The sequence below is a fragment of the Lottia gigantea genome (genome assembly GCF_000327385.1).
Source record: "Lottia gigantea unplaced genomic scaffold LOTGIsca_10, whole genome shotgun sequence".
NCBI classification, from domain to species: Eukaryota; Metazoa; Mollusca; class Gastropoda; family Lottiidae; genus Lottia; species Lottia gigantea.
Window position 1 is genome coordinate 3,885,638 of NW_008706747.1, and position 16,979 is coordinate 3,902,616.

The 16,979-nt window shown below is 33.9% G+C and overlaps 1 protein-coding gene across 1 annotated transcript; it reads right to left on the reverse strand.

The window, feature by feature from the left end:
• Window positions 1-2,203: 2,203 nt before the first annotated feature.
• Window positions 2,204-16,474, reverse strand: LOTGIDRAFT_184960 (hypothetical protein). Its single transcript, XM_009046247.1, has 11 exons — window positions 15,430-16,474; window positions 12,329-12,454; window positions 11,866-11,965; window positions 9,300-9,344; window positions 8,803-8,926; window positions 8,425-8,528; window positions 7,942-8,038; window positions 7,399-7,548; window positions 6,531-6,615; window positions 6,018-6,110; window positions 2,204-5,632 (listed from the first exon to the last, which is right to left on the reverse strand). The coding sequence occupies exons 1-11, from the start codon at window positions 15,938-15,940 to the stop codon at window positions 5,568-5,570; spliced, it is 1,500 nt and encodes a 499-aa protein (XP_009044495.1). The 5' UTR covers window positions 15,941-16,474; the 3' UTR covers window positions 2,204-5,567.
• Window positions 16,475-16,979: the final 505 nt, after the last annotated feature.

Sequence of the window (16,979 nt, forward strand, 5' to 3'; positions counted from 1 at the left end):
TCTGGGGTTACTCTCACTGTCATAGTAACCTTCTATCGTGGCAAGTTAGAAACTGGTAGCTAAAAAATAAAGTAACCTTTAAACAGCTAAATGGGGTGTTTTCCTAATTGCATAAACGGGGTGTTTTCCTAATTGCATAAACGGGATGATTTTCCTAATTGCATAATAAAAATTGGTGTTTTTCCTAATTGCATAAACGGGATGTTTTCCTAATTGCATAATAAGGGGTGTTTTTGCTAATTGCATAATAAAAAGGGGTGTTTTCCTAATTGCATAATAAAAAGGGGTGTTTTCCTAATTGCATAAACGGGATGTTTTTCCTAATTGCATAATAAAAAGGGGTGTTTTTCTAATTGCATAATAAAAAGGGGTGTTTTTGCTAATTGCATAAAAGGGTGTTTTCCTAATTGCATAATAAATGAGGTGTTTTCCTAATTGCATAATAAAAAGGGGTGTTTTTCCTAATTGCATAAAAGGGTGTTTTCCTAATTGCATAATAAATGAGGTGTTTTCCTAATTGCATAATAAAAAGGGGTGTTTTCCTAATTGCATAAACGGGGTGTTTTCCTAATTGCATAATAAAAGGGTGTTTTCCTAATTGCATAAAAGGGGGTGTTTTTCCTAATTGCATAATAAAAATTGGTGTTTTTCCTAATTGCATAAACGGGATGTTTTTCTAATTGCATAATAAAAAGGGGTGTTTTTGCTAATTGCATAATAAAAAGGGGTGTTTTCCTAATTGCATAATAAAAAGGGGTGTTTTCCTAATTGCATAAAAGGGGTGTTTTCCTAATTGCATAATAAATGAGGTGTTTTCCTAATTGCATAAAAGGGGTGTTTTCCTAATTGCATAAAAGGGGTGTTTTCCCAATTGCATAATAAAAAGGGGTGTTTTCCTAATTGCATAAAAAGGGGTGTTTTCCTAATTGCATAAAAAGGGGTGTTTTCCTAATTGCATAAATGAGATGTTTTTCTTAATTGCATAATAAAAAGGGGTGTTTTCCTAATTGCATAAAAGGGGTGTTTTCCCAATTGCATAATAAATGAGGTGTTTTCCTAATTGCATAATAAAAAGGGGTGTTTTCCTAATTGCATAAAAAGGGGTGTTTTCCTAATTGCATAAAAAGGGGTGTTATTGCATAAAAGGGATGTTTTCCTAATTGCATAAAAAGGGGTGTTTCCTAATTGCATAAAAAAGGGGTGTTTTCCTAATTGCATAAAAAGGGGTGTTTCCTAATTGCATAAATAACAGCTAAATAAAGTATCTGCAAGATGGGGTAACAGCTAAATACAGTAACTGCAAAATGGGTAACTGCTTTATAAATTAACTGCAAAATAAAATAACTGCTAAATAAATTAACCACTAAATAAATAAAGTGCTAAACAAATTAAGTGCTAAAAAAATCAACTGCTAAATAAAGTTACGGCAAGATGGGGTAATTGATAAATAAAGATACGGCTAGATGAGGTCACTTATAAATAAAATAACTGCTAAAAAAATCAACAAAATAAATTAACTGCTAAATGGGGTAACTGCTATATAAAGTAACCATATTGGGTAACCGTCATTATAAGATTACTGCAAGATGGGGTTACTGCAAAATAAAGTTACTGCAAGATGGGGTAACTGCGGAATAAATTTACTTCAAGATGTGGTAAAATGAAGCAACCGCTAAATTTGGTAACCGCAGGGTAGAGTAACCACAAGATTAGATAACTGCAAATTTAGGGTAATAAATTAACTACAAAATAGGATAACTGCAGATAAGGAAACTAGAAAATATGGTAACCGCAAAAAAGGGTAACTGTAAAAAAAAGTAACTACAACATAGAGTAACTGCAGGTAAGGCTACTGCAAAATGTGATAACTGCAGAAAAATAACTTCAAAAATAGCTACTACAAATAAGGTAACCAGAAATGTTGTTAAAGTAACCACAAATATGGTTACTGCAATAAAGTAACTGCAACTATAGTTACTGCAATCACGTAACCACAAACAAAGTAATTGCATTACAGTAGCCACAAATATCCTTTCTACCTTAAAGTAACCTGTTATATGGTTACTACAATCAAGTTACCACAAAGAAGTTACTCCAATAAAGTTAGCATAATTAAGTAACTCAAATGAAGTAACCATAATGAAGTAATATCACAAAGTAACCATAGATTTACTGAAGACGGAATAAAATTATGCACAAAGATATTTTAATGATTAAAATTTATTCTCAACACACATTTATCTCTATACATACAATTATCCCCTAATTAACATAATATATGTACATATCATTAGCATAAATATAATACATTAACTTATAATTATTCACAATGATATAGAACACATAAAACATTATTCATGGCAAAACATTTCAATGGAGAACCCTCTAAAATATAAACCAGATTTAGGTGATGGCTCGTGTTTCAATACAACAGTGGACCACTCTCTAGAATATAAACCAGACTTAGGTGATGCCTGTTGTTTCCATACAACAGTGAACCACTCTCTACAATATAAACCAGACTTAGGTGATATCTGGTGTTTCCATACAACAGTGGATCACTCTCTAGAATATAACCAAGAGTTGAGTGATGTCTGAAACTAGTACAGGTGATGCTTGTTGTACAGACAATAGTACAATAGTGAACCACTATCTAAATAAAACCTATTTTAGCTGAATGAAGTTTTTCTTAAAATCCAACATTCAGTAAACATTAAAAAGAGCTGCCTTTAAAGTAAATCTAAGCGAGAAAAATATTTTATGTACAATTTGCTACGTCTAAAAGCACCCGAATCCAAAACAACCATTCTGATATACTAACAATAAGCACAAATTAACAACCAAAACAGCCAAAATATCATGAAACCAATGGAAAAATAACCTTAGAATTATATATTTTGGCAGTTTTTATGAAGATCTAAAAGCTTAGATAATATGTCAACATAAGGTTTCAAGAATAACTACGTTTACAATATTTTTTTTACCAGCTGACAGCTAATATTCTGCTACCCTTAAAACTTCTTAGAATTAAAACCTAACAGTCAGTTTTACTACCAAAAGTGCCTTTTTGCAAAGTAAGTATTTAGACAACTATACAGATAGCTGACATGGAGCTGGTAAAGTTAATATTGAGACAACTATACAGATAGCTGAAATAGAGCTCTATCAGCTGATATAGTAAATATTTAGACAACTATACAGATAGCTGAAATAGAGCTCTATCTGCTGGTAAAGTTAATATTTAGACAACTATACAGATAGCTGAAATTGAGTTCTATCAGCTGATATAGTAAATATTTAGACAACTATACAGATAGCTGAAATACAACTCTATCAGCTGATAAAGTTAATATTGAGACAACTATACAGATAGCTGAAATACAACTCTATCAGCTGATAAAGTAAATATTGAGACAACTATACAGATAGCTGAAATAGAGCTCTATCTGCTGGTAAAGTAAATATTTAGACAACTATACAGATAGCTGAAATACAACTCTATCTGCTGGTAAAGTAAATATTTAGACAACTATACAGATAGCTGAAATACAACTCTATCTGCTGGTAAAGTTAATATTGAGACAACTATACAGATAGCTGAAATAGAGCTCTATTAAAATATCTAGACAATTATCTTAAATAAAACAATTTCCATGAACAAAACAAAAATATTTCAATGAGTCAATGCCTGTTATCTTAGTAAATGATGTTAAAATAAACGTAAAATAATTTATGTCCTTCTCAACATTAAAAATGTTTACCAGAGTAAAACTTGAATTGTAAAAACAACAATTAACAAATTGCCTTAACCCAACAAAAATGATAAAAAATTTATTACGTACTTTTCTATTTGTACTAGTAAATTAACGAAGAAGGATTAATCCTAATGCAGTGTGCAATGAGGGAAATTTAAAAGCATAGTGAAAGTCTGAAGTTACTATCTCTACATATGTTGAAATCGAACCTAAGAGCTTGAGGTTAGCAAGTAAGCGCTGACCATTAAATCATCTCAGCTCTTACCCTCAACTACAGGCTTTACAAACAACAATGTTGAAGTCATTTAATTCACGAACTGGATTTCAAAACTATTGACAAACAAAATGGCATGATATATTTACAACATTCTTAACAACAGAAGCATCAAATAGTTTTTTAAAAATATTTTTGACCAAAATGCAAAGCGTTGAAAAATGCTTCCAAAAATAAAATTCATTTTAAAACGAAATCATCAAAAATAACTTTTTATCTTTGAATTAAAATTTCTAAAGTCAAAATGCATTCATAATTTTTAATTTCTTTTGTGCATAATTCTAATAATCATGCCAATAGGTAATTGAATAAATGTCACAAATTTGACATGCGCATAAATTATTTAAATGTTTCATGTTTTTCAATTAAAATGCATTTCATTAATAACACGGCAAAAATAAAACAACAAAAAATAGAAAATAAACAGCTGATCTTACTAAAGTTAAGCCAAAATATTTTTGAACTTTGTCTGATTAAAAAAAAAACACAAGCAGTCCATTTTATTTTTAGTAATAGTGAAATAAAATAAATGGAGTTTTACTTTCTACTTTTCTGCACCATGTGGGTTAATGAAGACAGGCAACACCATGCAGGGTGCAATGAGGGAAATTTTGCCAGGACAGCGGCATTTTCCTGCTCTTTTTTGATTTCCAACTGTTGAAGGAATCTTTAATGTGCCTGTAGCACAAGAGGCCTCGGTTTATTGTCCCATCCCATCTGAAAGACTAGACGTTTTTTCCATGTCAGCCCCTCTTACCTGCCTCACTGACAGGTGAATTTAGTAAAAATGCTTACTATAATACAACGACTTACTAGTACAGTTTCTGTTACTATCCATCCTACCTTAAAATAGAAAGGACTGCTTGCATGATATTGGACAAATATCTTTGCTGGACTTGACTATATAAATTTTATTTTTATCATAAATCATAATTTAATTTCAAAATTTGGTGATAAAGTAAACCCAAACCTTGCCAAATGAAATATTTACAATCTCTGTGCAAAAATGTCATGATTTCAAAAATAATTCTCTTTAAATATAGTCCTTAGCATTCGATCAGATTCTTACCCCATTTTTTTTCCTTCATATTACCATCAAATGAAATTATGTTAAAAATTATTTTAAAAAACTAATGAAAGTTGAAATCTTTTATCTGATTAGCTAATCAATCTAGGTTAATTTAAATACTGTTGTATTAACCAATCAAATAGCTTTATCTTAATGTTCAGTTCATTTGATTGGTCAATCACTATAGATAACATTTAAAGCTTTTAGTATTGACCAATCAGATTACTCTTTGTTGCTATCCTGGTAATTTGATTGGTCAATCACTTCAGATGTATTCAAATAAACTTGTATTGACCAATCAGATTACTTTATGTTAACATTCAATTAATTTGATTGGTTAATCATTATGGCTGAATTTAAATCTGACCAATCAGATGTCTTTATTTCAATCTATTTCCCCCCCCAATGTCTTGGTATCTTTGACTATGAAATGAGATGTAATTTCCTAACACCCTAGGGTAGGGCATGCTTATACTTCTTTCTTCTCTTCTGGTACTACCATTAAAAATCTTTGCAGCCATATAGTCATGGAATCTGGAAAATAAAGTGTTCACATAGTTCAGAGTTTTTCAGAGGGTTTACATAGTTTAGAGTATTTCAGAGAGTTCACATAGCCATGAGTATTTCAAAGAGCTTACATAGTTTAGAGTATTTCAGAGAGTTCACATAGTCATGAGTATTTCAAAGAGTTTACATAGTTTAGAGTATTTCAGAGAGTTCACATAGCCATGAGTATTTCAAATAGTTTACATAGTCAGGAGTATTTCAGCAAGTTTACGTAGTCAGGAGTATTTCAGAGAGTTCACATAGTCAAGAGTATTTTAGAGAGTCCACATAGTCAAGAGTATTTCAGAGAGTCCACATAGTCCAAAATACTTCAGAGAGTCCACATATTTCAGAGAGTTAATAAAATACATACCCATATATCTGTCAATAAATTTTGGTTTACCTTTCCAAGCTACAAATATTAAATAAACTGGAATTCCAGTGGCAATGATAGCACAGCCTATACCTGAAATAAACAGATGAATGAATGAATGAATGAATGGATGAATGAATGAATGGATGAATGAATGGATGAATGGATGAATGAATGGATGAATGAATGAATGAATGAATGAATGAATGAATGAATGAATGAATGAATGGATGGATGAATGAATTAAATGAATGGAGTTTTACATTTTACTTTTCTGCCACAGAGTGGGCTAATGCAGACAGGCAAATTTTGCCAAGACAGCAATACTAGCACTTTCTTAATTGTTTTCAAACTGTTGAAGTATCTATAACGTGAACAGTCTGTAGTACATGGGGCCTCGGTTTATTTTCCCATTCAGAATGACTAGACGTTTTGTTTCCTTAATAAATCAAATTTGGCTATTTTGATGAGACATCCGGATTCAGGTGCAGGAGAATAAGGGAGATAACTTACCAGTTTCAAAAGGACTAGCGTATAATGGTAAAACTACTAAATATATAGTAACTATTGTATATAATATAGGCCAGAATAGATGAACCTGAAAAAAAAACAAATGGAAATTCAAATTAAAAGAATACACAAAAAAAGCTTATCAAGTTTAAAACCGCACATTGTTTAAGAAACAGGATTCATAGTTACTCATGAGAATCAATTTTTAGATGATTAGCCAGTCATAGGATATCTCAGCCTTTTGTCTTTTTTATCATCTGTTACTGTGATATTGTGGTCTGAATTAGTCTCTTCCGATCAAGAGTTACTTCCCTTTTAGTCATAGAGTGGCTTGCCCTTGTTGTCATGTGACATGGACTCACTCCACTAAAACATTTTATGCAAATGATTGTATAGGAATGTAGTCCAGGCTATTTTTAGAAATCTTCTTTCTCTCTCCCTTTTGGGGTTTTTGCCTGCCTATTTTTGGGTAAAATTTGGTCTAGATTTGGAATTTGATGTCTGAAATTGCATTATCTTTCAGATTTGGTGAGATAATGAGAGACTTAAAGGCGGAAGGCTAATTCTAAAAATAGTCGTTTTGTGAAGTGCCAAACTCTAGCGGATGAGTATAACCGGTAGTAGTCTACTTTCAATTTTAGTAGCTCAAAATTTTCATGGTCATCATATAATGAATTTTTTAGGAGACATTGAGAATTGGTCAGGCTTTCATTCGACATGTTGGAAAGCTTTCAACGAGATTTCTGGAAAAAGTTGTAGAAGGTTGAATTTCGTGTTTTAACATGGGAAGAGATGGCAAATGAATTAGTGGAGTGAGTCCACATCCAACCTGAATTTTGAATGCAAGGGGAAGTAAGTTTGTAAGCCTTACCTTAATAGGTCTGTCTATATTGGGCTGTGTTTTACGTAAAACCAGCAAGGCTACAATAGAACCTCCTATAGATAACCACGTAGCGAAACCAACATAATTAATCAACGCATAAATATCAGAGGAAAAGAGATATAACATCGATAAAAATCCCTAAAATTAGAAACAAAATTCATTAATTAGTTGGTCATAAAAACCATTAAAACACAGTGAAAATGGTATTGCAGTACTAATTGACTAGAGCTTTCCTTGAGATATTGACACGTTTTAGATAACAATCCTCATCAGGACATGGATATAGGACTTAATTTTAGCTAATTGTCTAGAGCTCATCTCATACTGCTTATATGTGTTTCAGATACACAATCCTCATCAGGACAGCTAGTATGAGCTTGGTATGAGAACTCACTTAACAAAAGATTTAATTCGAAAATAAGAATATGCCACAGTACACATGTCATTGTTTTGGATACGCAATCCTCATCAGGCCAGCTTTACAATTTCTGCCTGCAATTTGAAAATTGATTTTTAAAACAAGGATCTTACCATAAACATGACTGCAGGCATAGGAGTTAACCTCTGTATAGATACCATACTTAAAACTTGTGGCATGTGACCTTCTCTTCCACCAACATAGAATAAACTGCAAAATAATAATCAACTAATTATATGTGGTCTGGATTTTGCTTTTCACAAATTGGAGTTATCTTTCTTTGACCATGCCCCACAATTTACTGCCAGTCTCATTTAAAATTACTAAATTCTAATTAATTCGCATAAGCTCAAACTTTTTTTTATAATAGGTGACAAGGTCTGTATGTTGCTTTGGTCTGAATTTTACCTACACAAATTGGAGTTATCTCCCTTTGACCATGATTTCAATTACAGACACTATCAGTAGAATTTCAAGTTGCTAAATTCCCAGTAACTCATGTTTTTAAACATTAAAACTTCAGACCTTCATTTGTCTTGATGATGGTTTATGTATCTTAAACACATGTCAAATTTCAAAATTTCAAGCCAACTTACCGAGCGGTTGTAAAGAGAATACCATTCACACCTCCAAAAGTGGAGAGCGCGACGAACACAGGCATAATCCACCACATAACTGTATACAAACGTTTAGAAAACATCTGAAAGTAACAAAAAAATGGTATGAAAAGGAATAGAGATTTACAGATTACTGTTTTTCTCCAGATTGGGTAAGTGAATATGAGCAATGCCATGCAGTGTGCAATGAGGGAGAGTGTACATGGAAATCAGCATTCTGTTGACTGATTTTTAGTGTGCACAGCCTGTAGCACACAGGGCCTCAGTCTTTTGTCTTATCAACTGAAGATGCTTTTTCTGTCAATCCCTCCGACCCACATCACTGACAGGGGGGAAACCATGTTGAAAAATACTTACGACAGCGACTGCAGCGCCTCCTAGGATTTCTTTCCTCTCGACTGTGGTGAAATATGCGATGTTGGTTAATACATATATAACAGTTACCAAGGTGATAGAGATCCAAATAGCTTTTGGTAAATTCCTGCAAAAAAATATCAAGTTTGAATGAAAAAAAACAACATAATTTTGGAATTCTTTCATTGCTTCACAAGCCTTCACCATTTACCTGCGCTTCAAAACAGTTCACAGAATTCAAAGAACAATGGATCTTCCTACAAATGGATGGGGGTCATATATTAATTCTGAAAAGTAATACAGATAGCTGAAATTAATTGTAAATCAATTTCTTAAGACTGCTCTTTCTTTATGACACAATGAATGTCTAACAAAGTCTATTCCTCATTGCTCAGAAAGCAATACATCTTTTACATGTGTTTCCTGTTGCCCATTAATACGGTATTTTCCTTGACAATGATGGAACAAACCCATATTTGCACACAAAAATCCCAACTTACTTGTAAGGGTCCTTCAATTCTTCAATAACAAAATTCAGGTAATTCCTGAAAGTAAAAAGACCAAAATTACAGAATTATTTTTCTTGTGGACCAGGATACCTTATTCTCATAAACTGAACTAATCTAAAATCCTGATTTTCGGGATTTGAAGAAATACAGTAATCTGATTGGATAATAAAACTAAATCTAAAATCAATTTTAGTGATTGATCAATCAGATGGCTAGAACACTAAAATCATGTTTATTAAAATTCAATGGTCACGGCTCACAGGAACCCCTCACCAGCCATATTGTATCCCCAGTCAGACATGAGACAGAGATTTAGAGATTTAGTTAAAAGATTGTGAACAATCAAGGTGTTTCAAATAGTAATTTTTTCAGTAGATTATAGACATTCGGCCAAATCTTGATAAAAATCATTAGCAGATTTGAACCTTTGGCGCTAGACTATCAAAGTCCAACAGATATAATTAAAATCATAAATCTAAAACTTAAAAAAAAATCATAGTGTAGGAACAAAGTCCACCCAGTTACTGTGACTTGCATATTATTATCATAAACATTACTTCTCGATTATTGACCCACCAAACAGTTAATTTGACTGTATTTCAAAAGAATGGAGTCTCACGTCCTACTTTGGCTAATGAAGACAGCTTTTTGCCAGTAACACCCAATTAGCCCAGTCTTATGGACTAATGAAGACAGCTTTCTGCCAGAAACACCTGCATAGCCAAGTTTTATGGACTAATGAAGACAGCTTTCTGCCAGTAACACCTGAATAGCCAAGCCTTATGGGCTAATGAAGACAGCTTTCTGCCAGTAACACCTGAATAGCCAAGCCTTATGGGCTAATGAAGACAGCTTTCTGCCAGTAACACCTGAATAGCCAAGCCTTATGGGCTAATGAAGACAGCTTTCTGCCAGTAACACCTGAATAGCCAAGCCTTATGGGCTAATGAAGACAGCTTTCTGCCAGTAACACCTGAATAGCCAAGGCACATCAGCTAATGTTGATGTGCATTACGTCTTTGCATCGTTTTAGTATAGCTTAAAGTGCTGGTAACTGACAATGGACCTCATTGCACACTGATCCTATTTGCATAGTATTTACAAAGCTTGACAAAGAGTGATACATTCCTTATAATATTTCCCTTATAACCTACTGCAATGCATTATTTCGTAAAACTCTATTTTATTTCATTAAATTTTGAATGAAATGCAGGGAAGTAAACATAAAACAATTTTAAAAATAGCAATGTCATTGTGTCAATAGAACAAGTATATTTTGACAGTAGGTGGATTGAGGTCCAGTGTAAAACAGAAACATTGTATGACAAAGTAGTATACTATATATTAATCAGGTCATTTGAAACCATAAATAAATACAATAATCTAATCTACTTTACATTATCTACTGCATGTTACATTATCACTAACCCTCCACAAATTATCAACCTTTCTTGAGGAGCCACGGTGGCTTAGTAAGTTAGAGTTAGATCTGAAGGTTCAGGGTACAATCCTAGCATAGGTTGAGATAATATCTTTGGATTTTTCAACCCGGTATCCCCTTGTCAGTGATGCAGGTCGGATGGACTGACATGAAAAACCATCTAGTTGTTAGGATGGGACATTAAACCGAGGCCCTGTGTGCAACAGGTGACACACGTTTAAAACCCTAAGATGGATGGAAGTCAGGAAAATAGCTGTTGTCCTGGCAAATTTTCCCTAATTGCACACTGCATAGATTTGCCTGTCATAATTGGGTGCAGAAAAGTACATTTTATTTCTATAGAACATTAGCATTGCATCGCCTTGACTAATTATCTACAGAAAAGTAGGACAAAGACTCCATTCAATTCATTATACCCTCTAGGTTGGCTAATTGAAAACTTCTTTATAATTTTAACGAAATCAGCTGAATACAAAAATTCAAATTTGTCCCTTAAAATTCAGCCAATTTTTCAAATGACTGAATATTTTGATCACAGTAAAGGCGTGTATTTTGACAGCTGTCTGTTTTCAAGGACCCTATATCAGTAGCCACTTGTCTTCTAATGTTTGTATATCAATCTACTCACAATAGGGATAACAGCGCTACAAGTTCAAATCCTGATAAACAACAAAGAAAAGGTTATAATTGGGTGTCGTTAGCCGAGATAACAATTGTCTTGTATTAACTCTTACAGTTTCTACTCAATAAATTAGAATCTGAAGAGAGCTGTACATACTCTTCCAGTTTCTATTAACTAACAAATCCTGAACATTAGTATAACTTAACACATAAAGCTATAGAAACTCGTATAGTTTCTACCTAACACAAATTGATATTATAACAGCGCCATCAGGTTCAAATCCTGAACATTAGTATAACTAGGCACAATAAGAGAGTTCTTTAAACACTGCAAACAATATAAACTTTATTCTACTAAATACAACTTGATATCATAACAGCGCTATGGGTTCAAATCCTACACAATAAAGTTTTAAGAAATATTAATTCATTGTTAGAACTTGTATTCCTTGGGAATTTTTTAAAGTTAGTATCAAACACAAAATCAAAACTTACCATCCATTGTAAGCAAACAGTCCAGAGTAGAACGCCAGTGATATTTTACCAATATTGGGTTCTGTATGTTCAAATGGGTTGAGGAAAGCTTCATATTGCCCTGAAATATAAGATATAAATCATTAAAGTGATGTTTGTAATAAGTAATTTAGTTATAGTGTTCAAATTATAAGAAATTAAACTATATGATGTCTGTAGTAAATCATTTAAGTACAGTCGAACCCTAAAAGTTATTTTCTCAAATCTTGCAAAAGTCAAAAGGGATAAATAAACCTCAAATAATGATGTTTGTAGTAAATCATAAAATATTCCAAACCCCCCAACAATGATGTTTGAAGTAAATCATGAATTATTCCCAAACCCCAAAAACTGATGTTTGTAGTAAATCATGAATTATTGGCAAACCCTAAGGTAACAATGTTCCAAACCCTTATCATAATGTTTGATTAAATTGTGTACTAACCTCGACCAAGCTGAACGAATCCTGTCAATATGATTAATATTAAAGCTAACACCTTGGCGTAGGTAAAGACATCTTGAACTCTAGTTGAAAGTTTTACATCGTATGCATTGACGAACGTTAGCACCACTGAAAATATAAAACAAAAAAATTAAGATTCAAGTTGGGTGAGGGGGCTCAGTCTAGCCAAGGGGGGCTGCTCAAAGGCAATTCTTTCTTTATGTACAACAATAAAAGGATTCAAAGTGGGGGAGGGGTGGGCAATGCTGGGCCAGCTTCTTTCTGGAGGGTCATGGTCTCACAAAACCTCACTTAGGAAGGGGGAGGGTTCTTTTGAGGGTCTAGTTACAAGAGACGTACAGACACCTGATGACACTCTCCTTCTTGCACTGAATTATTCATGAACATTTTCATTAATTCAAATTTATACAATGCAGAGTGTTTCTTCTTCAGAGGTATTAAAGTTTTTTTTTGAAGTTATCATCTCTTGACCTTCAAGATGACATTCTGACAATTTGAAGAGTTTGCTCCTTACATAAATAAACTCAATTTAAATTGAGTGTGCTTATTGTATTTTAAAGTGTTTCATATGTCTAAAAGATTACATCGCCATTGTGTTTAAAAGTGTGTCGTTTGCTGCTAAAAACACAAGAGTGTGTGTGTGTTTACTAAAGACGAGATCTGCCGTAATCCAATAAACAAACTGGGTGTATTTCAAAGTCTGTTTCAAATGTCTAAATGACTTTTGTATTTAAAAGCATGTAAGCAAAAATGTGCAGTGTGTATAAATGTGTGTCCTGGACAAGAATGACCTATAAAAAGTTTCCCCATCAAAACTTGACTAAAGAATTGAATAGAAACCTCCAAGGTCTTATATTATGTTCATGAAATAAGTCTATTTAACTAAGCATGTAATAGTTATATCTTAAATTTCATATACAAAATCTGAATAATTCCCCATTAACACGAAGAACCCAAAAGTCACAGGCTCCCATTGTACTAATGTTTAACAATAAACAGTACTTCCCAAAGTACTAGTAAATCTTTCTGTAGTCAACTGACAGTAAGCGTTACCTAATGACCTTCAGGACGTGAACTTGACCTCTAAGTGTCATTGTTAATGTTATTAAAGTGGAATTCTCAGCAATACTAGCTAATAATGATTGATTTTAACTCACAGTGGACAGATTTTAATCAGCCATTACACTCAGACATTATCCAGAGTACTTCCGATTAAATTTAAAGCAATGTAACTTGTCCCTAGGGGTCCAATGGATAGACATGTCTGGACAGCTTGTTTTGAACAAATTATGATAAGTAAGACTTTTGATGTTAGGCGTACGGGAGTCAAGAGAGGAGAATAAGGCAATGTAACTTGTCCCTAGGGATCCAATGGATAGACATGTCTGGACAGCTTGTTTAGAACAAATTATGAAAACTTTGAAGACTTTTGTTGTTGTGTTACAGTGTTAGGGGGTGGGGGTCAAGAGAGAACCTGTCCCTTGACGTGCCTGGTCAACATGTTATTGAAAAGTTGGAAGGATATCTCACATTTATACTAATTAATGTGTGTAATTGTGGGGACTGTTGTGTGGGAGGGCACAAAGAAATCCCTACAGGTCACTGGAATAGTCTGTTTCCATTTTATTTAAAGCAAGATTTGTTGAAAATACATTTTGTAATATTCCTATTCCTAAAAAAAAACTCCCCAATCTAAAAGCAAATCAATTTTATTTGCTATTCCAAGAGAGATCAATTTTAATTGGTTATCAACACAATCTAAGAGAGGATCAATTTCATTGGTTATCAACTCGTCAATATAAGACCAGATCAATTTTGATTGGTTATAAAGATCAAGTAGTATTTTGTCTCGCTATAACGAGGGATTAAGCGATGATGAAATCGTAAGATTTACTGTAAATTGAATTTCATCATATTCTCATTATTTTCTTACTAATATCTTCAGTTTGACAGATTTCATCAGATTTTATTTTGAGAGAGGATTCCAAGAAAAAAACATAAAGTACTCATACAAGAAGTGTCCCTACGATTCCATATTTCTTTTAAATCATATCAGATCTTAAAGTTATCAGATTTTCTTCAAGGAAGGTCAGGATACAGAAATCATCTAAAAAATGTCTAAATATCCTCTAAGTTGGAACAGCATTTATCAAAATTGACCCCTATTCAGAAAAAGGGATTAAGGTTTCAAAGCAATTATACATCAAGAGGTTTAGAGGTGTACAGTTACTTAGTTTGTAAAGAGATAACTTATAAGTAGAGAAGCTTATGAGTGAATGGTTTGCCACAGTAGTAAAAGGAATAGCATTTAGCAGATAGCGAAGCACATAGTACCGGTACAACAGAATAGTCTACTGGAGTTCAAGGTATAGGCATGGTACAATACAGCATAGCTTCTTAAGCTTAACCTTCTCCATTTTAGCACAGCACAGCTGCAGTATGACCTCATAGCAGATTAGAGAGTTCTGTCCTACATCATATCACACATAGCATAGCATAGTACTAAGCCATACATAACCCCAAAGCAAACTAACTGCATGCCTGTGCCCGTGGTTTTGTAACATTACTTAACAGCAATGTTACAACCTAACCGCACAGTATGATCAGAATAGCACACTGGTCCACAGCATGGTAGAGTACAGTAAGGTTCGATAGGGCAAGTAAGACACTGCAAACCAACCATCATAGATAAGGGGGATTAAATATTGGGTCTCTAATTTAGATATGAGGTTCACCAAAGGCCAAGCGGAAAGAGAGGTAGATATTATTCCTGTTTGTTTAAGATCAAATTATGTTCGCACGTGATTGTGACCAAAAAGGTGATGAAATCCAGGATCATAATTAAGGTTCTGTTAATATAAGGTTAAGATGATGAAAAAAGAGGTCACCAATTTAATTTGGTTCTTATCACTGACTTAAACTAATCTCAAACTGCTGCCACCTGTTTCAGATACACAATCCTCATCAGGACAGCTAGTTTTGGAAATAAAAGCCCACCAACATCCCCTGCCCTAAAAGGTGAAAAGGTAGTCAAAGACCTGTATACATGACCATTCCAATTCCCTCCCTATATATAAACTTACTGATGCACAAAGCAGCGAGAAGTCGAACAGCATCATCTGGTTGGGCACAGTCTGGAAACAACGGCTCAATCACATAATACGCAAATGTCAGGGCCACAATCGCTAGGGTGCAGGGGCGTACGACCACACATTCTACCCAGATTCGTAAAAACGCCAGAAATGGTCCGAAAGTTACGAAAATGTAAGCATAATCTGCTCCAGACTTGACAATGGAAGTTCCAAGTTCGGAATAACAGTAAGCACCAACCATGGAATACAATCCGCAGAGCAGCCAAATTATCAAAGACAGACCCACACTGCCACAATTTCCAATAACTCCTTTGGGACTCACAAAAATTCCAGATCCAATGATGCTCCCAACAATTACAGTTATTCCATTCAGAAGAGTTATTTTAGGTTTCAACACGATTTTCTCTTGCTTATTTTCCACTGCTTTTGGGCCATCGTTCATGGCTTCATTTTCATGCACAATATCATAAGATCCCTTAGCTTTTAGTTTTGGAGAAGCCATTTTGAAAACTGTCACTGAATTAAAATTCTGTCGACAAATGAGGAAAACCAGCAAGATTGTGATTAAGATTACAGTTTTCACTCCACGTGGTTTTCACACACGATGAGACACGCCGTCATTCGGGGTAGGTCCTACTCCTATCTACTGCCACTACAGTAGTATCGGTATTCAAATTTCGGCTAGATGGCCTTGTCATCCAGAAATTTAACACTGGCCTATCAACGTAAACTCAAACATATGTTTTTTCCCGTTAAAACATATGTTACACTTCAGTATGCAATTCGGTGTATGAACGTATCATCAAATGTCACCATTTTTTTCAACCCATTGAACAATGGCAATGGCATTTGGGGTTTTCAGATCAACTGTTATGTCTTTAAAAAATGCCATTTCGAATCACAGACACTTTTGAACCAGACGTCTAAACTACTTGATGATGAAATTTTTATCGGCGTCATAGAGGTGGAATATATGTAGGACAATTTATGAAAAGAAATCAGGGCTACGACAGTTCAGTGTGGCAGCTTGGTTTGTTTTCACGTGTGCTATGGGAAGAAAGGGGGACAACTCCTAGCGACAACAATCTCATCAGAGTTACTTCCCTTCCACAAATTAACCATATAGAGGTAATAATAAAGACTCTATAATAAACCCATAGATGTATATCACAAGGTTATTACCTCAGTGAAATAAACCCTAAAATCCAGGCTGTTGGTCTTGGAACTACAACTGACACACCGATGTAGAAATTAGGTTACATACGGTATCTTACTGACTAGCAGGTAAATACAATGTTTACTAGTACAACAACATAAGATGCTGAAAACTGAATACACAAAACTAAAATGTCAAAACGACATGCACTCGCCACTTTACACTCCTTTCGACTTTTTTTGTACTTTTGGACTAAGGCTAATCAGGCCGCACTGTAAAATATAGGCTATGCATAAAAGATGGCGAAATTTCAGATATTATATTCAGGTGTTCTGTGGGAGATTCGAGCTGGTCGTGGATCGTAGAATTAGGGAAAGGGGGAGGT